We start from the raw sequence: 22611 nt of genomic DNA, 5'->3' as shown, positions 1-22611 counted from the left end.
CCTCCCACCCAAATTCCGAGCTTTTATTTCTTTCCTAATGGGTTTACATGCATTATTTGCTTTTACATTGATTCCTATGGGAAAAAATTGCTTCTACCTAAGAACCTGATCACGGAATGAATTAAATTCTTAAGCAGAGGTACCACTGTATTTAGTTTTAAATTAATTGGATTTGGGCTACTATATTATATTGTTTTCTTTTTTATATATTGTAAGCGACCCGAGTCCTTGGAGAGGGGTGGCATATAAATCCAATAAATAAATAAATACTATATATTATGGAACCAAAGATATTCAAATCATTTAATGATGATAAATTGTTTATTTTTAATTGAAGTAAAGGAATTGGCTTGTAAAACATAAAACCATATTTTTGTCTGTGTCAACTAAGTGGTTTTCCATTGATGTTTATAAGAACTGTAGTTCAACGCCTTTGGAACATATCCCACTACCACAACGGCACAGAAATTTCAAAGACACAAGTCATCTGCAGTATTATATTAGGCAAAATTAACAAGTTAAGAAATTATATGTTTTCTAAAGAGCTAATTATTAACTGAGAGAAGAGAGGGTAAAATAAAATCCAAATAAACTCAATGATTTAGAAAGTCTGTTCTACTAGAAGAATATTATCATCTGTTACTTAAAGGGATTTTGGACAATTTGCATTAGTAATAGCTTTGATGGAAATATTATAAAACTAGATATTTGCCATCGAACAAGTGACATCAGAATTTCAAATCCTTTAAGCTAAGCTATTCCTTTAAACATTGTTTCTGAAAAATGCAGATGTCTAGGGTACTGTAGCAATTCTACTTTTACTGACTCTACAATGTCTTGGACAAATACGACAAAATATGTCATATTTTAGGTAGGGATGTTCTTTGGGGGTGGGGGAGTGGGAGGAAGGATGAAATAGTTTGCATTCGCGTAATTGCATTGCATATTTTTTTAAAAGGCTGGTGGAACTTTGATCATATAATCATGGTCACCATTACGACTTTTTAAAAATTCTCCCTGCAGATTCCTCTGATTTAAGCATTTATTTCAACATCGTGAATACATATTACTTCAAGACAATTTTATAATTCCAACATACAGGAAATTCAGAGCAGAATGACTGCTTTATTTTCGCTGTTCCATTATTTAAAATGAAAATTTCCTTACTGGCAAGCTATTTTTTGCACTATATTTAGCAATGCTCAGTAGCTAACACTACTAACCGATGCACACATCACCTTACTGAAAAAGTCATAGTTTGCAGTCCTATTTTTAAAAAGATTTAGAAACTAACTATATGCATTTCCAGCACCCCATTATGGAGAGTGTGTGTATTAATTTGTTTTGCATTTCACTGTTTGTTTTTAACTCATGATTGAAACTCAACAGAAGGGACATTATATACTGTTGCCTTAATAACATTTTATCTCGACCTCTGCTTATATGCATTGCAAGGTGTAAGTACAATGTGCCATCATGTGGAAAATGGTAAACAGAAAACTAAGAAGAAATAATAGTTTCTTATTAAACGAATATAGCCAACATTTTTCCATTTCCATTCCATGTTTGTGTAAATGACTGATAGTTACTTTCTTGGAAAACACTAATAGTAAGGCAGAGATATTCTTAGAAGATATGTGAGATATATTTATACTTTCTTTTAAAAATGGCAAATTTCTATAAATACTTTATTAAAAAAATATTTCAAATAAAAATAATTCCCCCCTTAAGTTTTACAAAAAAAAAAAAGCGATTGTCATTTAATTTGTTTCTTCTGTGAGATTCACCACAATTCGGCGATCTATAAGGTCCTTCAAAAATCTTTGCTCTGCAATAATATCATGATATTCATTCTGCAAAGAAAAAGAAAAGAAAAAAAATTCAAAAATACAAAATTTTGCAACCTTTATTTTTTTGGGCAACAGTCACTATTTATTTATTTATTTATTTATTTATTGTTTATTTGATTTACATAGCACTCATCTCAGGAAATGACTCTGGGTGGTTCACAAGTCAGAAATGTGCACTATAATCAAAACCTAAAAATATTTTTAAAAAACAAAAACAATAAGGACCATTATAACACTTTTAAAAATGTTAAAATGTCCAATGTGAATGCATACAAAGCAAGACATCATGCTTGTTAACAATATAGTCAGAAGCATAGTTCCCTCTAAGCTGAGCAGTGAGCAATCGCTCACTTAAAAATCATCATCAACTCAAGAGTTTTCCAAACCTGCCCAGAAGCCGAGAGGGAAAGAGTGAGAGGGAAGGAGAGAGAGAGAAAGAGAGGAAGAGAGAGAAACAGATAGAAAAAAGAGAGGAAAGAAAAAGAATGGGAGTAAGGAAGAGAGAAAGAAAATCAAAATCTAGTTTGAAACTAGCTCAACTATTTAACTGGCATTTTGATATTGATAGATTTGCCCTATTATGAGCTCACTGTTATAGACACACAGTACAGTATTTTATTTTGAAATTCTCTGAGGCAAAACAGGGTGGGTTTTTATTTATTTGTTTGTTTGTTTGTTTGTTTGTTTATTTATTATTTCTGTGCTGCCCAGTCCCGAAGGGACTGCCACTCAGACACTATACTTTTCCGCCCACCGCCCCAAAAAATTAGAGGGAACACTGGTCAGAAGGCAGGGCCACTGGTGCATGTAGCGCCCCAGGCTTGGTATTAAAGTTTTACAGAAGGCTAACAGGGTTGGGGCGATTCTAATCAACGAAGGGAGGATGTTTCACAGTGCAGGGGCTGCTTCAGAAAAAGGTCTTCTTCTAGTCCCTGTCAGTCAACGTTTTTAGCTTGACAGGATCTGTAGCATTAAGTGAATTGTTGTTAAGTGAACCAAGTACTCACTATGGGACAGCTTCTGCCATAAACTGGAAATAAATGCTGTTTTCCAACAAAGACGTTATAAATTGTATTTCTGTGACTACGGCGGGACATCAGAACTTCAAAAACAGGTCATAATTAGTTTTATTGGGGGTCCATTGTCACTTTGAACTGTCACCAAGCAGCTGGTTGTTAAGAGCTACCTGAATCATGTTCAAACTATGTTTTCAGAACTTGATTTGTTGTTTCTACCATGTTTTCCCAAAAATATGACCTACCCCGAAAATAAGCCCTAGCTTGATTTTTACATGTACACCCAATAAAAGCCCTAACACCACCACCACCACCACCACACACAAATAAGCCCTAATTAATACTTCAACCGGTCCAATTAAGCTACCTGAAGGCCTCATCAAAGCTCCTCATCAATCTGGAGTTCTGTTATCGGCTGCAGAGGCTTTCAGGAAAGCCTTGCCAGCCGCAGAAGTTCCTGGAGGTCTCCAACAGTGAAAGGCAGAAGCGGCCAGATCGAATCCCAGTAAGGAAGGGTGTGGCTAGCTGATGAGGCCAGAACAAGGCCGAAATGGGACCATCCTAGTCTCCCTTAATTTTAAAATTCCAGCTAAATATATATATTTGTTTTCGTAGATTTTCACGGGTATATGTATGTAGATTGTTCTGAGTTCGGGTTTTGCCCCGTGTAATATTTTGAGTGTCTATGCGACGTTTTGGTGAAATCACATTCACCATCATCAGGCTGCAGTTTTAAGCTTCGTGCTGTTGTAAATATGGAATGTTTGCAACTGCCATTTCTTCCTTATATATAGTGTTAGGGGTGGAGATTTGGTTTGAATGTAGCAAATAGATTGGGTGACTATGATTTGATTGGTTGGTGGAATCACAATTACTTGAAGGATTGACATGGTGATTATTATGAAATGTTTTTTTGTTTAAGGCTGGTTTCCAAATCTCTGGTAGGCGGGACCATAGTTCCCTCTAAGCTGAGCAGTGAGCAATCGCTCACTTAAAAATCATCATCAACTCAGAGTTTTCCAAACCTGCCCAGAAGCCGAGAGGGAAGGAGAGAGAGAGGAAGAGAGGAAGAGAGAGAAACAGATAGAAAAAAGAGAGGAAGGAAAAGAGGAAGAAAAAGAATGGGAGTAAGGAAGAGAGAAAGAAAATCAAAATCTAGTTTGAAACTAGCTCAACTATTTAAGTGGCATTTTGATATTGATAGAGTTGCCCTATTATGAGCTCACTGTTATAGACACACAGTACAGTATTTTATTTTGAAATTCTGAGGCAAAACAGGGTGGGTTTTTTGTTTGTTTGTTTGTTTGTTTGTTTGGGGACGACGATAGATTCCAAGCTGGGCGAGGTTTTTCTGTCCCGGGACAGGCAGTCTACAATCAGGAAGCTGGTGGGAGAGCTACGCCTCCAGCAGTATCCAAGTCTTCTATTCCTATCCAAAATCCTGGGAACCCTAGTTTCGTGCATAGGCATACTGCCGTGGGCAAGGTACCACCTTCGACCATTACAGTGGTTCCTTCTCCCATTTCAGAAGCAGAAATCTTTCGTTCATTCATTCATTCATTCATTCATTTATTATTTCTGTGCTGCCCAGTCCCGAAGGGACTGCCGCTCAGACACTATACTTTTCCGCCCACCCCAAAAAAAAATTTGAGGGAACACTGGGCGGGACGTATCATCTCTTTTGCTTATGCAGAGGGGGTGTTTCTCAATCTCTATTGCTTCCATAGTAATTCTTCTATATAAATTTTCTGTTTTGGAAAGTAATTTAGTTTTTTCAAAGTCAATTTCGTGCCCTGTTTTTTTAATGTGCTGGACAAGGGAGGAAGTCTTTTCTTCTTTTTTAACTGCATTCTTATGTTCTGCAATGCATGCGCTCACTCTTCGATTGGTTTGTCCAATGTATGTGGCTGCACATGTTTTGCAAGGGATTTCATAGATTCCTTTTGGGTTCCTTAGGATGTTTGCTATTTTTTGGTTAGTGACAAATGAAGTTTTGATCTTATGCTTGTGCAGAATTTTACTAATTTTGTCTGTGGTGCCCTTGATGTAAGGGATGTAAGCCTGATGATGGTGAATGTGATTTCACCGAAACGTCGCAAAGACACTCTTATTTTTGAGGAGGGAGGGTTGGTCTTCCACTGAGTCACCTCGTTTGCATGTGTTGCCCCAGCCTTTATATATATAAATATATATGTATAAAATGTTTTTAGCTGAAATTTTAAAATTAAGGGAGACTAGGATGGCACCACCTCGACCCCGTTCTGGCCTCATCAGCTAGCCACACCCTTCCTTACTGGGATTCGATCTGGCAGCTTCTGCCTTGTAAGGCAGAGAATCAACAGCTGAGCCACCAGATCTGATCCCTCCAGCTCTGCACCAGGGAGGGGCCATACACCTTTATTATTATTATTATTATTATTATTATTATTATTATTATTAATTATTATTATTATTTACATTTGTATGCTGCCCCTCTCCAAAGACTCGGGGCGCTCACAGAATAGATACAAACATAAGCATGTAGCAAAAATCTAATAATTTAAAATACAACTAAAAGCCCTAGTATAATATTTATTAATTAATTTATTTAATTGGATTTGTATGCCGCCCCTCTCCGAGGACTCGGGGCGGCTCACAGCATATATAAAAAAAGAACAGTAATATAATCCAATTAGTAATACAATATTAAAAACAATTAGAAAGAAAAGATTAACCTAAAAATTAACTTATTAACCAAACATTCAGCAATCATACTTAAGGCATTCAGTGGTCAGGGGAAGATCTAAGAGTCCCAAGTCTGGCAGCAAAGATGAGTTTTTAAGATCTTTCAGAAGGCAAGGAGGGGGGGCAGTGTGAATCTCTGGGGGGAGTTGATTCCAGAGGGCCGGGGCTCCCACAGAGAAGGCTCTTCCCCTAGGTCCCGCCAACCGACATTTTTTGGTCGACGGGACCCTAAGGAGGCCAACTCTGTGGGACCTCACCGGTCGCTGGGATTCATGCGGCAGAAGGCGGTCTCGGAGATAATCTGGCCCTGTGCCACGTAGGGCTTTATAGGTCATAACCAACACTTTGAATTGTGCCCGGAAACTGATACACAATCATACAGTCCAATCACACCATACATTATATCTATTGGTCAGAGGGCCAAGGTCTAATTGCCCCAAGCCAGGTGACATAGGTGAGTCTTAAGACTCTTGCGGAAGGCGAGGAGGGTGAGGGCAGTATGAACACATCGATGTGTTCGCCCTAGAACAAGGACAGAAGCACCAGCCTGAAGATGACGAGTGGGACCTCGTCGAAACTTCGCCAGAAATCTCTGAATCCTACACGGGAAGAAACCCGAATATGCCAAGACCTTCACACACATATAACCGCAATTTATTGCTATGTTATCGCTAATAAAAGAGAGAACAATAATCATACTGAATTTTGATCGATGATAGTTCAGAATGGTTCTGTCTCCTAAAAACTTCCTTTAGGTACTGCAGCCTCTCCTGCCCCCATCCAAAGCTGATCTGAGATACAACCTTGAGGACTTTATGAAAGAAGGGGTGGATATCTAATAACAGTTCCCCAGAAAATACTTTCTGTTGCTACAAGCTGTCATTTGATAAAACCTGGTAAAAAAGAAATATACTGCATACATATAAGTTTCTAAAGGAAATAGGGTATTACCTTAATCATCGAAGACATAGTGTCATTACCATAATAGTGCAAAGAACTGCCTTTATCCTGCAGGTTGTACTTAAAGCCTGCCAAATGAACTTCAGTACATATATCAAAGGCAAATGCAATGGCAATTAACCCTGTTGTGGGATGTTTTGGTCTCTAAAAAAAATGAAAATATATTTGATTTGCAAACAGATTCACCTATGCCAAACCACATTTTCATTTGGAAGAAATAATACAATTTCTATACCAATGTCTATTTGATTACCTATCTAATGTTAATTATAGTAAATCAAACATAGGTAATCCCTTTTATGGATATTATATTTATTGAAACTTTGAGGCTTAGGCCAAATTTCTTACGGTTAAGAGGATAGGATAAAAAATAATATACACCATTCTCAACTCTTGGGAGCAAAAATACAGAAATTTAGTAATGTCCTAATTTTGTGGTGATAGGTAATCTACAGGAAACTTTGTGATTCAATATTGCTGATTACAAGGCCCGTCGGCGACTCACCCAGCCGACAGTCTTTGCGGCGTGGCTGGGGGAAGGAGGCCGCCATTGTGGGGCGGAGCCTGCGGCCCCACGTCAGCACCGGGGGCCACAGTGACATCAGCGAGGTGCGCTGGGCACCGATTGGCTGCCGGGCGTTGAGGGAGGCAGCCCTATAAAAGGGGCTGCCTCGTGGAGCCGTTCCTCTTCGCCCGGCATTTCGGGACATTTCAGCAGCAGCAGCAGCACCCGGAAGTAGCAGACGACGAGGGACAGGTATCCACCCACCCCACGGCCGAAGAGGAAAGCGGCAGAGCACTCCTGCAGATCAAGGCATTGGCTTCAGGCTTGTTAATCCGGCAGGCAGTAGCGGCGTGGGGCGGGGGAATTAGTATTTTAGTCGGGCAGCTACTACATGGCGCGGGGAAGCAAGGGGAGGGCGGAAACCCAACGGATGGCATCGGGGGGGGGTGGATGGTGAGCAGGGAACCCCCCCCCAGCGAATCCCGCCATACGGGGAGGAAGAGGGCCCCCAAGAGGGCTTGGGTAGAGTTCCCTGGGCCTAAGAAGGCAAGGAGGCCGGAGGTAGAAGGCGGGTCTAGGGCCGAAGGTGGTTGCAAGGGACGGGCGGCAGGCGGCAGGGCGCCGGTGGCACGAACGAGAGGCCTAAACCGGGGACGGGCTCTCACACGGGGGCCACATGGTAGGGTGGTTGAGGCCTCGGGACAGGAGGTGGAGGAGCCCAGCGGCTCGGATCTCAGCGCCCCAGATGAGGGGGTCTCCACAGGGAGGGCTCCCAGGCCGGAGGGTGCAAGGGACGAATCACTTTTGGTTTCCACACAATTATTATCTGCTTTGCTAGAGAAACTGGATAAGAGGCCTAAGAAGAGGAGCGGGCCCCTGCGGAAGGGTGCCACGGGCACCACAAGCGCGGAGGAGATGCGGAGCTCCTCAGAATCGGTGGAGCGATACCAGAAGGAGCGATCGGAGCGGCACGCAAAGAAGAAACGCAAGAGACAGCGGGTGAGCAGGACAACTTCTTGCTCTGAGGATGCCGATGACGACTCTTCGCATTGGGGTGAGTGCCCTGTGCCTAAGCATCAGTGGTCCCGTCCAAGAGGGCCACGAGGCAGGCAGCAGGCCGTTAAACACAAAACACATAGGGCACACAGGACATGGCGCGCGCGCACGGCGGCACAGGTGTGGGGGAGGGGGCGCAGACGGGAGTTGGCAAGACGGGGCAGGAGGAGAAGGGACATGTCAAAGGATAGTTTCGAGGCTACTGCGATGGAGTCCACTGACCCTTACGAGGGTGACAGTGATAACCCTTTTGCCCCCGGCCTCCCAGACACTCCACTGAGCATGCATATGTCGCAGGCCCTCAAACGGAAGATCTGGAGAGGGGCATATGTGGATATATTTAGTATATTGCTACCGGAAAAGTCAAAAAAGGACAGGGACAAAGAGGACAAGAAGGGGTCGGAGGAACCGAAAGATACCAAGATGGACAAAGGGATATTAGCATGGACATATGCCTTTTTGGCTTACCATTCTGTGGTGGTAGAGGATGACGTGCACAAGACGCACGAGCTCATCCTGTACATGAATATGATTTTGAAAGCTTACCAGGAGTTTGGGGGTGAGGCATGGAAAGAGTACGACGAAACATTCCGTAGGTTCACCGCACATAATAGGCATTGGCCTTGGGACATGAAACATAATGACCTATGGCTTCAGGCTACACAGCAAGCGGCTACCCTGGCGAGCGGGCGGATGCCCACTGGTCACTTGCTGCTGACACAGGGGAAGGAAGCTACCCTCCCTCCCCCCGTGGTGGGCTCGGGGACCCAGGGCCATGCACAGCGTAGTGGGGCAGGTTCGACATTTCGGAGCGCGGCGTTCTGCTACGAGTACGGAGCAAGGGGGGCCTGCACAAGGGCGGCTTGTCGCTTTCGCCACGCCTGCGCACTGTGTAGCGGTAGGCACCCCACCTCAGTATGTTACAGAGGCAGGGGGGAGGCGGCAACAAGAAACCAGGGGGCCATCCTAAACCCCAGCCAGGAGGAACTCAGAGTAAGGGGCCCAACCCCCGTTAGGTTGGACAGATTAAAGGACAGACTTACCAGCTATCGACCCAGGAAAGGAGCGGAGTTTTTGATTAAAGGTTTTTCTGAGGGCTTTAGGATACCATATGAGGGGCCTAGGAAAGCCAGCCTAGCGGATAATTTGAAGTCGGTAGTTGGCATGGGACATGTGGTACGTGAAAAGATTATGAAAGAGGTGCGGGAAGGCCGGGTGGTGGGCCCCTTTAAGGAGCCACCTCTGACCTCCTTGCGAGTATCCCCCTTGGGGGTGGTGCCCAAGAGAACAGCAGGGGAGTTCAGGCTCATACACCATTTGTCCTTCCCTCCGGGTGAATCAGTAAATGACCACATCCCGGAGGAGCTGTGCTCAGTGCGCTACACACCTTTCGAAGCGGCAATATCAATGGTTCGGGGGTGTGGAGTGGGGGCTCTGATGGGCAAATGTGATATTAAGTCGGCCTTTCGCCTTTTACCAATTCACCCCGATGATTTTGACCTCCTGGGTTTCCAGTTTTAGGGTGGCTTCTTCGTAGACAGGGCCTTACCGATGGGTTGTTCGGTATTGTGCTCTTTATTTGAGAAATTTAGCTCGTTTCTGGAATGGGCCCACGTGAAGGGCACGGGGAATAGGTCAGTGGTACATTATCTCGATGACTTCCTTTTTGCAGGGCCCGCTGGCACTGGTGAATATAGGCGGGGGATGTCAGGATTTCAGGACTTATGTACAGACCTAGGCGTGCCCCTTGCCCATGAGAAAACCGAGGAGCCCGCCACCAGGCTTACCTTTCTAGGCATTGAAGTAGATTCGGAGGCGCAAACATGCAGGCTACCTGAGGACAAGTTAGCTAGGCTGAAGGATACAGTGAAGGTTGTTAAGGCAGCCAGGAGGGTGACCCTCAAGCAGGTGCAGGAACTAGCTGGCCTATTGAATTTTGCATGCCGCGTGATAGCGCCGGGGAGGGCGTTCATGTATAGCCTTTATAAGGCTCCACACCACAGGATTCGCTTGGCAGCTAGCATTAGGAAGGACCTGGGGGTTTGGCAGCAATTTTTGGATACATACAACGGGGTATCATTTTGGAGACAAGACATGCTGTTGAAAGGGGACTTGCAGGTGAAATCTGACGCGGACGGGACGGCTGGTTTCGGCGTTGTATGGAAAAATAGATGGTTCCGGGCTGACTGGCCACAGGGGTGGCTGGCAACAGCGGTTTGCAGGGACTTAACATTTCTAGAGCTATTTCCGATCGTAGTTGCCATCGAACTTTGGTCCCCTAGTTTCGCAGGGAAGACTGTGCATTTTTGGTGCGATAACATGGCGGTTGTACACGTAGTCAACACACTTTCTACAAAAAATGAGCGGGTGATGGGGCTGGTACGGCATATGGTGATGAAATGCTTGGCCTGTAACATGCTCTTTCGAGCACACCATGTCCCTGGGATTAGAAACGGGGTGGCTGATGCACTATCAAGGGGGCAGTTGGCTAGGTTCCGGCTGCTTGCCCCACAGGCCGAGGAACAACCGGAGGCAGCCCCCCACAACCTGTGGCTGATTGGAGGGCCGACATAAACAAGGCACTGGATATGTCCATAGCCGCGAGCACCAGGAGGTCCTACCAGCGGGCAGGTAGGGAATTTTGGGCTTTCCGTCAACTCAGTGGATATAAACAGCACTGGCCTGCCCCAGTTGAGCACCTGCTTGAGTTCTGTGCGCTTAACAGGCACCGGGGGTTGACAGCCCGGACAATCCGGGGCAAGCTGGCGGGCTTGGCTTTTATAGCCAAGTCTAGGGGTTTTCCTGACAACACAGGGGATTTTAGGATTAGGAAAGCACTGGAAGGTTGGATCAGGGAAAAGGGTCAGGTCCAGAGGGACAGCAGGCGCCCCTTCAAGTTAGCTCACCTAATGGGGCTGCGGGACATGTGGGACAGGCTGTGCCGGTCAGAGTACGAGGCAGCACTTTATCACACGGCCGCAGTCACTTTGTTTTTTGGGGCTTTCTGTATCAGTGAGGTTCTGGCGGCATCCAGGTCAGATAGTTCCGGCCGTGCCTTGACGGCTAAGGATATTAGATTCAGGTGGGGTGCGGTGTTCCTGCGGTTGAGAAGCTCCAAGACTGACCAGAGGGGATGGGGAGTTACGGTTAGGCTTTCACAGACCAGCAACAGGGAGGTGTGCCCCGTGGGGGCAATTTCATCATACTGGGCCCTTAGGGGCAGAGAGCAGGGCCCGCTGTTCTGCCAGCCCTCTGGGGGGCCTCTCACCAGATACCAGTTTTGGGCTGTAATGACTAGGGCCTTGTCCCAGCTGGGCTTGGACCCCAGGCAGTATGGGACTCACTCCTTCAGGATTGGCGCAGCTTCCTTTGCAGCTGAAGAGGGCTTTAGCACACCGGACATACGAGCCGTGGGCCGATGGAGATCAGCGGCCTTCCGGACATACATCAGCCCTTAGGTGAGTAGGGCGGGAAGGGGTGCAGCCTGCGCCTTTCTTTCTGACACTGCTTTGTTTCCTCCCTTCCTTTAGATAAAAAACAGGGTGCACACCACAAGATATTGATCTGCGACCACAGTATGGTGTACTGGGCCGAGAGGAGAGCCCAGGAGACGTCGCCCGGCACGCGATTCGATTTGGACCGGCACGTGAAGGCTCGCTGGCTGGGGCTTACCAGAGACCAGTGGCGAGCCATCCCACACGCCAAGGGGGCGTGGCAAGGGGCAGGTGTAAGTTTACCAATCCCCTGCACCCAGGCAAGGAGCTTTCGCCCGAGAGTTGCTCAGAGGAGGTTGTTGAAAGTTAACTCCGCCCCCATTTGATTTATGCACCCCTGCAGGTCACGTGGTTTAATTGTTTAAGTAGTTAAATTAGAATTTGGTTTAATAAAGTGACCCCATTATACCCATACCCATGTGTCCAACTGTTACTCCATCTGCGCCGCAATTTCTTAGCCAAGATCACTGAAATAATAAAATACTTACTTTTTGATTACGGAATTTTCTGGGGAAATGAAGCAATTCATATGCTGTTCTTTTAATAATAAATGGATCAAGGATTCTGATTTGGTTAGGCTTATAAATCATCTTCATTGCTGGTTTCTTCCAGAAGACATGAGTTGCCTATGGACAAAAAGCAGACCTTTAAGAGATTAAAGCTGTACTTCCATAACAGAAGAAAAAAATGATACAAACTGGTCTAGTCTACAAACTAAATACAGTGATCCCTCGATTAGCACGGTCTCGATTAGTGCGAAACGCTACAACACGGTTTTTCACAAAATATTAATTAAAAAATACTCCACGGTTTTTTTTGCTATACCACGGTTTTTCCCACCCGATGACGTCATACGTCATCACCAAGAGTCACTTCTCTGTCTCTTTCTCTTTCTTTCCTGTCACTATGCTTCAATCATTTTCTCATTTCTCTTTTTTCTCCCCTTTTTTCTATCATTTCTCTCTCTCTTTCTTCCTCTCTCACACTCTCTTCCTCCCTTCTCTCTCCCCCCCTCCACTTGCCCACGAGAAGAAAAAAAGCAACCTCTGCCGGGCAGCTCCCCTTGTGCCCCCGCTTTGTGCCTGCCTCTTTTGGGGATTTTTTTTCTTTTCTTTTTTGCGCTGGCGGCGGGAGCTGTTGGGGAGGGCTCTGCCGGGAAGGCCTCTCAGCTGCAGAGCCGAATGGGGGCGGAGGCAACAGCGGAGCCCGGCGCTGGGGCCATGCGAGGCTGTTCATCCAGGGGGGCGTGGACTGGCAAGTCGCCCTCCTTTCTCTCTCTTTCTCAAGATCGCTTGCCGCTTGCCTATTGCAGCGAAGGAGGCGAAGCAAGGCTCCAAGCTGCAAAGCGGCAAGCGATCTTGGGGTTTCCCCTTTGCCTGGGCGGCGGGAAGACCAAGGGAAGGTTCCTTCAGCCGCCCAACACCTGATCCGCTCCGCAGCGCGGCAGCAGCGAGGAGCCGAAGATGGGGTTTCCCCTTTGCCTTTACCCCATCTTCGGCTCCTCGCTGCTTCCGCGCTGCGGAGCAGATCAGCTGTTGGGCGGCTGAAGGAACCTTCCCTTGGTCTTCCCCGCCGCCCACACGCAAACTCCACCATCTGCGCATGTGCGGCCATGGAAAAAAAATGGCGCGCATGCGTAGATGGTGTTTTTACTTCCGCATCCAGTATAACGCGGAAATCGGTTAGCGCGGGAGGTCTTGGAACGTAACCCCCGCGCTAACCGAGGGATCACTGTATAGTCATGTTTTCTGCTTCACACTGAAAACATAGTGAAAATATACCCTGATTAAATGAGACTTAGCCTCAGAATCCTGAGGCTACTCCTTCAAAAACACAAAACACCATTCTCCCAGCTCCCGCTAACTCTATTCCAGTATAAAAATTATCCTCAGTTTAAATCTTTGGATTTCAATTTTTTTTCTAGGAACATTAATTATGGTATAAGTTACAATCTAACATAAAAAGAGTTTAGCAATATCTGAAGCATCCTGCTTTCAAAAGCAAGAAAGGGGATTTTTAAAGAATCTGCTCAAATTTTCTAAACTTTATTATTAGATTTCCATCCTGTCTCTTTTTTATTCATTTCAAAGTGGCATCCACAATATTCCCACTTATTTTTTCCATAATAACAACTCTGCATGGTTGAAAGTCCACCCAACCAGCTTTTTTTGATTAGCAAAGAACTTGAACTCATGATTTCCCTTAACCATTTTATCAAACTGATTGTTCCAAGTTATCTTGTATGTCTTCAGTCCTTTTTTCTCTCCCTTTCCCCATCTTAGAAAAAAAAATCTTAATTTGTAAGTGGATTTTTATAATATTAATTAAAATAGTCTATAGGGGTTATCACTATTTTATTTAGGGAAAAGGGAACATAATTATTATGAGATTTTTAGCCTGAGTTTTTACAATATATTTTGTTAATGCAAGGATACATTATCTATATTATACAATAAGTATAATATTATTTAACTCAGTAACTTCATCTATGCTGTAAGCTCTGGTGATATGCTCCGGTATATATTATATTCTACTATTACTTATTATTCCCATTATCATTTCCCTTCAATGCAAAGAGTGCATTTAATTGATGGAGGAAGCAGATTAAAAAATTGAAATTAAAAAATATAGATATACAATTAATTTGAAAAATAGAAACATAGAAGTCTGACGGCAGAAAAAGACCTCATGGTCCATCTAGTCTGCCCTTATACTATTTTCTGTATTTTATCTTAGGATGGATATATGTTTATCCCAGGCATGTTTAAATTCAGTTACTGTGGATTTATCTACCACGTCTGCTGGAAGTTTGTTCCAAGGATCTACTACTCTTTCAGTAAAATAATATTTTCTCATGTTGCTTTTGATCTTTCCCCCAACTAACTTCAGATTGTGTCCCCTTGTTCTTGTGTTCACTTTCCTATTAAAAACACTTCCCTCCTGGACCTTATTTAACCCTTTAATATATTTAAATGTTTCGATCATGTCCCCCCTTTTCCTTCTGTCCTCCAGACTATACAGATTGAGTTCATTAAGTCTTTCCTGATACGTTTTATGCTTAAGACCTTCCACCATTCTTGTAGCCCGTCTTTGGACCCGTTCAATTTTGTCAATATCTTTTTGTAGGTGAGGTCTCCAGAACTGAACACAGTATTCCAAATATGGTCTCACCAGCGCTCTATATAAGGGGATCACAATCTCCCTCTTCCTGCTTGTTATACCTCTAGCTATGCAGCCAAGCATCCTACTTGCTTTCCCTACCACCTGACTGCACTGTTCACCCATTTTGAGACTGTCAGAAATCACTACCCCTAAATCCTTTTTGCATGATTTCTGCTAGTTGAAGGGAAAGTCAAAAATAAATTCCAAAAGTACCAATTTAAAAGAGGTCATTCTTACTTAGGACAATTCCCCATGTCATACAGAATTTCATGGTTGCATACAGCAATATATAAATGAACATTGGCATAGCTACATGTTCTTGTGATTTAGGCATACTGTAAGAACAAGCCAATCCTGCAATAAGGTAATTAATATTACTAACTAGTCAAGTACTGTGCCTCATTATGGTAAGGAAAGCAAGAGAAAATTTACACACATTGTCAACACACAGAACTTACCATTATATTGTGGCCACTTAATAGGTCTGAAAGCCATTTTAAGTCATAGCGCTTGAAAACTGTAAAAACTGCGATAGTTTCAGGATCATAGTGAAGTGGATCTGAAAAAACTGACTCTGGATAGAAAAGTCGGAATGTCGTCCTCCTTCCAACATCATCTTCATAGCCTATAACAGGCCCATTGTTCATTCTATTCAGGAAAAATATTATTAATGGTTAGGAAAAATCCTGCTTTTATTTCTGAAGTATCACTTTGAAACGCATTCAAAAGGAGAATTTGTTCTAATATTGATTAAGGCTGCATAATATACAGATTTCACCTGTAAATATATAATAGATGCAATATGCCAACACGGGAGGTTTGACCAAAGTGATACACGATCCCTCATTTTTTGCAGGGGATGCGTTCCAAGACCACCCGTGAAAAATGAATTTCCGCGAAGTATAGGAAAGATATTTTTGTATGTATTTAATGAGTATTTGGACATTTAAAACCCACCCTTTGTATTAAACAATCAATGTACAGTGTTCCCTCGCTTTTCGCGGGGGATGCGTTCCGAGACCGCCCGCGAAAGTCAAATTTCCGCGAAGTAGAGATGCGGAAGTAAATACACTATTTTTGGCTATGAACAGTATCACAAGCCTTCCCTTAACACTTTAAACCCCTAAATTGCAATTTCCCATTCCCTTAGCAACCATTCAGATTAATACTCACCATGTTTATTCATTAAAGTTTATTTTAAAAAAATTTATTAAAGGCAGACAAAAGTTTAGCAATGACATATGACTTCATTGTGTGGGAAAAACCATGGTATAGGGAAAAAACCCGCAAAGTATTTTTTAATCAACATTTTTGAAAAAACGTGGTATAGACTTTTCACGAAGTTTGAACCCGTGAAAATTGAGGGAACACTGTATAATGTTTCTCAGCTGGAACTACATGTGATATCCTACCAGTTTCCTTAATAGAGTACAGTAGTACTGTAGAAGAATTTTATGAATTTTTCATGGATTTAAAATTTTCAATGGATTTAATGGATTTAAACCCCCTTTGAAAATCCGTGAAATACTGAATCCATGAAAGATGAACCGCGAAGTAGCGAGGGATTACTATATTACCTTAAGTCAACTGTTGAAATCTTGCTTTTATTTTTAGGAGCACCTTCATTTAGAAAAAAATCTGTCAAGGGACACAGAAGAACCCAAATTCTCCTCTTTTTCAACATTTCTTGTCCTTCTTTTTGTCTTCCCGTCAACCAGATTACTAGAAGAGTGGACTATCTTTGTCATAAATCAAAATCGATACCATGCACAAAGCATTTGACATGAAGCAAAACATTGCATGGAATTATTGAAGGATGCATATAATCTGGCAAGCCACTCGTCCTTGATTTAGTTTCTTCTGCAGAAATTTTTCAGAACCATGTAAGCTATTTTGTAAGCTACTGAGCAACAAAAACTTAAAAACTTCCCCTTCAACTATGAAAAAAGAAAGTGGAATGGGAACGGGTACAGTTACAGTTTGTTTGTTTGTTTGTTTGTTTACTTACTTACTTACTTACTTACTTACTTACTTACTTACTTACTTACTTACTTACTTACTTACTTACTTACTTACTTACTTATTTGTATGCCACCCCTCTCCGCAGACTCGGGGCGGCATACAAATCCAATAGATAAATAAATAAATCCAAATAAATAAATCAATTCCTGTGATTCCCAACTTCTTCTTTAGATTATCTGAAACAGATGTACTTTCTCATAATTTTTTCCTAAAATATTATGGAAAGTACTGAATATACAATCTTGAAATTATTTCCTAAATAAACTTTTTTATTCTGTCTTTTGAAAATTTTGAAATTTTGAAAGTATAGCCAGTCTTCATGTTTACTATTTTGCTATAGACTAACCACAGTTCTGTACTTTGCTTGTGACTTTCAAAAAAATTAAAAACCAAAGAAACAGAAAATGGGGAAGGAAGGAGTAACTTAAGATGTCATCAAACATAAATGGATTACATTTAAAAGAAGATATTTGCATAATAAAGTATCAGTTTTTAAATACATTCATGAATTTATTACACAGTATGCTGCCAACCTGCCTTCCATTGAGGACCTGTATACTGCACGAGTCAAAAAGAGGGCGGGGAAAATATTTACTGACCCCTCACATCCTGGACACAAATTGTTTCAACTCCTACCCTCAAAACGTCGCTACAGAGCACTGCACACCAATCAACTAGATACAAGAACAGTTTTTTCCTGAACGCCATCACTCTACTAAACAAATAATTCCCCTCAACACTGTCAGACTTTCTACTAAATCTGCACTTCTATTCTACTAGTTTTTCTCATCATTCCTATCACCCATTTTCTCCCATGTTGACTGTATGACTGTAACTTGTTGCTTATATCCTAAGATTTTTATTAATATTGCTTCTTCATTGCTTATTTGACCCCTATGACAATCATTAAGTGTTGTACCACATGATTCTTGACAAATGTATATTTTATTTTATGTACGCTGAGAGCATATGCACCAAGACAAATTCCTTGTGTGTCCAATCACACTTGGCCAATAAAATTCTATTCTGTTCTATTCTATTACAGGTAGTTCTTGTTGTCAGGCACAAGAAGCCAGAAGCTAGGACAGAATTCAAAAGTACTATATCTTTATTTCATGCTGCCTATGCAAGAATCTGTTTTACTAATAGTCAAGGCAAACTTTGTGCTAGGTAGTTAATGGAATTTATGGGAGCTGGATTTAGATCTCTTGTGAGAGCATAGTGATTCCAAACTGATGATGCATTTGATCCTGCCTTTAGGGTTAATCTGGTCATCTCTAAACTTGCTTAATCATTAAACTGGGATCAGTAACCCCATCATCGCTAATTACCCATGTTATCACATATGTCAGCAATGGACTTACAACCTCACTTCCACTCTAATTGTTAAATAAATCACCCCCATTTGCTATGCAAGACACTTCATAAGTGCTACTTGTGGTTTTATTCCTGACTCCTCCATTGATTCTGCTTGTTGGAAGTCAGCTGTGAAGTGTGCAAGTTGTGATCACCTGACAGTGGGGGCAATGTAACAATTGTTAAATGCAAAGACAGATCGTAAAATTACTTTTTCATTGCTAGCATCATTTCAAATAGTATCTAAACGTAGGTCTATCTATATATCATTATGCCATATTTCAGTATACCATTTTTCTTCTAATAATATGGGCCCATACCCATAATAAAGCTAATGATAAAATACTTATTTTTACAACAGAAAGTTTCTTTACCTAATTATCACATCGTAAGAATCAATTTTTTGACCCAGCTTCTTGTTTCGAAGGATTCCTCCATTGCCAACCACAATACATTTTTTACAGGGTGGGCTGCTGAATGATAAGAACACATCTATTAAGCATTATACAATAAATGTGTCTATAAACAGAAAAGCAATATCAAATGCAATTCACTGAAAATATTATTATTGGCAATATTTATTTTATTATTTTATTTATTAAATTTGTATGCCGTCCCTCTCCGCAGACTCGGGGCGGCTCACAACAGCAACAGAAAACAATATATAATACAAATTCAATAATTAGAAAGCTAAAAACCCATATTTTTTTAAAAAAAACATGCACACAACATACCATACATAAACAGTATAGGCCTGGGGAAGATATTTCAGTTCCCCCATGCCTGATGGCAGAGGTGGGTTTTAAGGAGTTTGCGGAAGGCAAGGAGGGTGGGGGCAGTTCTAATCTCAGGGGGGAGCTGGTTCCAGAGGGTCGGGGGCCGCCACAGAGAAGGCTCTATGTTCATATTCAGATCTATCTAAGGCTCTATGTTCATATTCAGATGCCCTGAAGATGAGGAAGGAGACAAAGGGATATTCTTTATCACAAAGTGACTTTAAGGATAGAAAGTCAACCTGTTGCTGACTTATTGGATTTGAAATGGGTTTTTAAGTAGAAGGTAGAGCTCCCCAACCAACATCATTCCTGTCAGTTTCTCATTTATAAGTACAGTTTCTGAAACTATTTTTTCATTAAACTACAGCAAAAGGGAAATGGGAAAGAGATATAGGCCATTTTTCTTCAGCCACACAAAATGTGCAAAATCATAAGGTTCACTTTGTTTCATTTTACTTTTTTGTTCATCTTGCACAATAGATACAGATGACCGGTAAAATAACAGTATTATATCATAAGATGCATGGTTTTTCTTACAAAGCTGTCTAAAGTCACATAAAAGATATAATCTTCACCTGTCATCTTCCAGGAACAGGTCACAGCTTTCAAGTTTTGAAAGTGCGAGTTTGAAAAACATTTCTGTAACACAAACTTTATTTTAAGAAAAGAACCAGCATTTTATTGTTCCCCCCAACAAAATTCAGCACAATTGATTTGAGTATAGTTTGTTGTTGTTGTAAAATTAAAGCACAAAAGCAAGCTTATATGAATAGTTGTATATAATTTTTTGTTGTAAAACTAAAGTGCACACAGAACAGATTTCTGTGCAGGAACTTTCTGTTGAATTTTTAGAGCTAACAAAATATAAGGCCACCTTAAATTATGTGCTAGCATGAACATGGCTTGCAAACAGGATTTAAGCACCACATTCAACAATCGGGAATGTTATCCTGAGTCAACTCTCATTGCCTCATATAAAATACATGTCTAGAAGCAGAATAATCTCTACTTACAAAGATATTAAATTATATTCCTAAACACACAATCACAATCAGACTCAACATATTCTAAACATTTTATCCCCTTCTCAACAGTTTTCAGCTGCTGCTCAAATATACATCATGGAAGCATTTACTACAGAACTATAAGAACGCCCCCCCCCAATATGTGCAAATTCTCAGAGTTGAGATCATGGTTCAGATACATATGACTTATGCTCGGTATATAGATACAGGAAGGCCTTAACCAGTATTATAAAAAAAGAGTACAAGAAAGCAAATCCTGCATCTTCTAATTTTACTGTCAAATCAAGTTGTTAATCTATATTTCACTCTATCTCTATGCAAGCCTTCTGAAAACACTATACTGTTGCAGTATAGCATGAAATATGTTAGAATAGGATTGTATTGTAATTATATATCTGGACCTCTAGCATAAAAATACTCTTACCCTGATTCTATAAACCAGGACAGGAAGGGTACTAAACTCGCCTAATCTGCATTCCTGGCAATTACTACAGGGAAACAAAAGGGCTCAAATAAACATCTCACAATAAACAAAGTTTTCACCACTCCGTTATAGGATCAAAGGGGGGAATTTACATTGCTTGAAGCATACAACAGCAGGACAGGGTGATTAAGGAAGATTAGTAAGATAAGGCAGAAGACTTCAGAGAAATTAGGTGTGAGGAACATCTGCTCTTGGGAAGCTTTCTAGGAAATTGTTTCTTGATATATATGGGAAAAGGAAGAACTCAAAAGATACGTTTGAAGTAATGTTATTGTATGTATCATTTGACATGTATATGTAATTATCCCCATTTCCTTATGTTCCCAAATAAAAAGGAGTACATGGCTCTACACCATGTCACTTCACCCAGAGAGAGACAATGTGTCCAAGCTTTCTTTCTAGGATTCGTGTTCGTGAGTGACCCCACACAGCTGGGTTGCACTTAGCCCCTTTTGAGGACGTTGCCTTCACTAGGGACTTTGACAGCATCCACACTATACCACTGAATAAAAATGAAGTACAGTGATACCTCGTCTTACAAACGCCTCGTCATACAAACTTTTCAAGATACAAACCCGGGGTTTAAGATTTTTTTGCCTCTTCTTACAAACTATTTTCACCTTACAAACCCACCGCCGCCTCTGGGATGCCCCGCCTCTAGACTTCCATTGCCAGCGAAGCACTCGTTTTTGCACTGCTGGGATTCCCCTGAGGCTCCCCTCTATGGGAAACCCCACCTCCGGACTTCCGTGTTTTTGTAATGCTGCAGGGAAATCCCAGCAGTGCAAAAACAGGTGCTTCGCTGGCAACGGAAGTCCGGAGGTGGGGTTTCCCATGGAGGGGAGCCTCAGGGGAATCCCAACAGCGCAAAAATGGGCGCTTCGGCTGGCCAAAGGGGTGAATTTTGGGCTTGCACGCATTAATCGCTTTTCCATTGATTCCTATGGAAAACATTGTTTCGTCTTACAAACTTTTCACCTTAAGAACCTCATCCCGGAACCAAATAAGTTTGTAAGACAAGGTATCACTGTACACATCTTTCATAATTGAACCCTAACTGTTTGCTGTTGGAACTACGTATAGGTAAATGGCAGCCGTCCCCAAACTTTTTTGGCAACCAGCACCAGTTTCATGGAAGACAAATTTTCCATTGATGGAGGGAGCGGGGTGTCTTTCCCACGTAACATTAACATGCCAACACTTACCTGAATTCCTCACTCCATAAGGTAGTTCAAACATATTTCTTCCATGACTTACAGTGATATCATAAAAATTACTTTTGCATAAGAAAGGCCAGAAATTATTCATCCTAAAGAAAATGAAAAAATGCTTATTTGTATTTGTGTGGTTACTTTACACTGTTTATCAGACTGCCTATTTCTCCCCGCCTTCTGTCATGGTATCCTGAGTTCCTCACTACACACCCCCAGGTATCGGAGAGCAGGGAATCCAGGGCTCAGGAATCGCAGTTGTTTTTTAATTAGTTTTGGGAGACTTGGCTTGATGTCACAGTTCTGACCAGTGCCCTAAGTCAGTGTTTCCCTTCCGCTGGCTGGGGTATTCTGGGAGTTGAAGTCCAAAAATAAGTTGCCAAGGGTTGGCAAACACTGCCCTAAGGCCATAGTTCCCTCTAAGCTGAGCAGTGAGCAATCGCTCACTTAAAATCATCATCAACTCAGAGTTTTCCAAACCTGCCCAGAAGCCGAGAGGGAAAGAGTGAGAGTGGAAGGAGAGAGAGAGGAAGAGAGAAAAAACAGATAGAAAAAAGAGAGGAAGGAAAAGAGAAAGAAAAAAGAATGGGAGTAAGGAAGAGAGAAAGAAAATCAAAATCTAGTTTGAAACTAGCTCAACTATTTAAGTGGCATTTTGATATTGATAGAATTGCCCTATTATGAGCTCACTGTTATAGACACACAGTACAGTATTTTATTTTGAAATTCTCTGAGGCAAAACAGGGTGGGTTTTTTATTTATTTGTTGTTTGTTTGTTTATTGTTTATTTATTATTTCTGTGCCGCCCAGTCCCGAAGGGACTGCCGCTCAGACACTATACTTTTCCACCCCCCCCCCCCAAAAAAAATTAGAGGGAACACTGCCTAAGGCAATCAAAAGTGGCAAGCCAGCCAGCAATAAAAACCCAGTCTTTTAGTAGGCGCACCGTAGCAACATTACCTAGGTCAGT

The 22611-nt window shown here is 42.1% G+C and overlaps 1 protein-coding gene across 15 annotated transcripts in view; it reads right to left on the bottom strand.

Annotated features, from left to right (window-relative positions):
* Positions 1-302: 302 nt before the first annotated feature.
* ST3GAL6 (ST3 beta-galactoside alpha-2,3-sialyltransferase 6) overlaps positions 303-22611 on the bottom strand; it is a 77891-nt gene continuing 55582 nt past the window's right edge. For 6 of the 15 annotated variants that reach the window (XM_070749994.1, XM_070750000.1, XM_070750001.1 and 3 more), the window contains 7 exons: positions 21636-21739; positions 19497-19560; positions 18520-18618; positions 15226-15415; positions 12094-12231; positions 6542-6694; positions 303-1853 (listed from right to left, as the gene is read on the bottom strand). In XM_070749994.1, coding sequence (XP_070606095.1) covers positions 1761-1853; positions 6542-6694; positions 12094-12231; positions 15226-15415; positions 18520-18618; positions 19497-19560; positions 21636-21739 — 841 coding nt within the window. In that variant the 3' untranslated portion in view covers positions 303-1760. Of the gene's footprint in view, positions 1854-6541; positions 6695-12093; positions 12232-15225; positions 15416-18519; positions 18619-19496; positions 19573-20370; positions 21035-21635; positions 21740-22611 lie in introns of those variants that run through there. The other 9 variants (XM_070749991.1, XM_070749996.1, XM_070749997.1 and 6 more) reach the window with 4 other exon arrangements.

Source organism: Erythrolamprus reginae, chromosome 4 (genome assembly GCF_031021105.1).
Source record: "Erythrolamprus reginae isolate rEryReg1 chromosome 4, rEryReg1.hap1, whole genome shotgun sequence".
Taxonomy (NCBI): Eukaryota; Metazoa; Chordata; class Lepidosauria; order Squamata; family Dipsadidae; genus Erythrolamprus; species Erythrolamprus reginae.
Note: the sequence above shows the minus strand (reverse complement) of the source record. Positions and strands in the feature narration are given on the sequence as shown.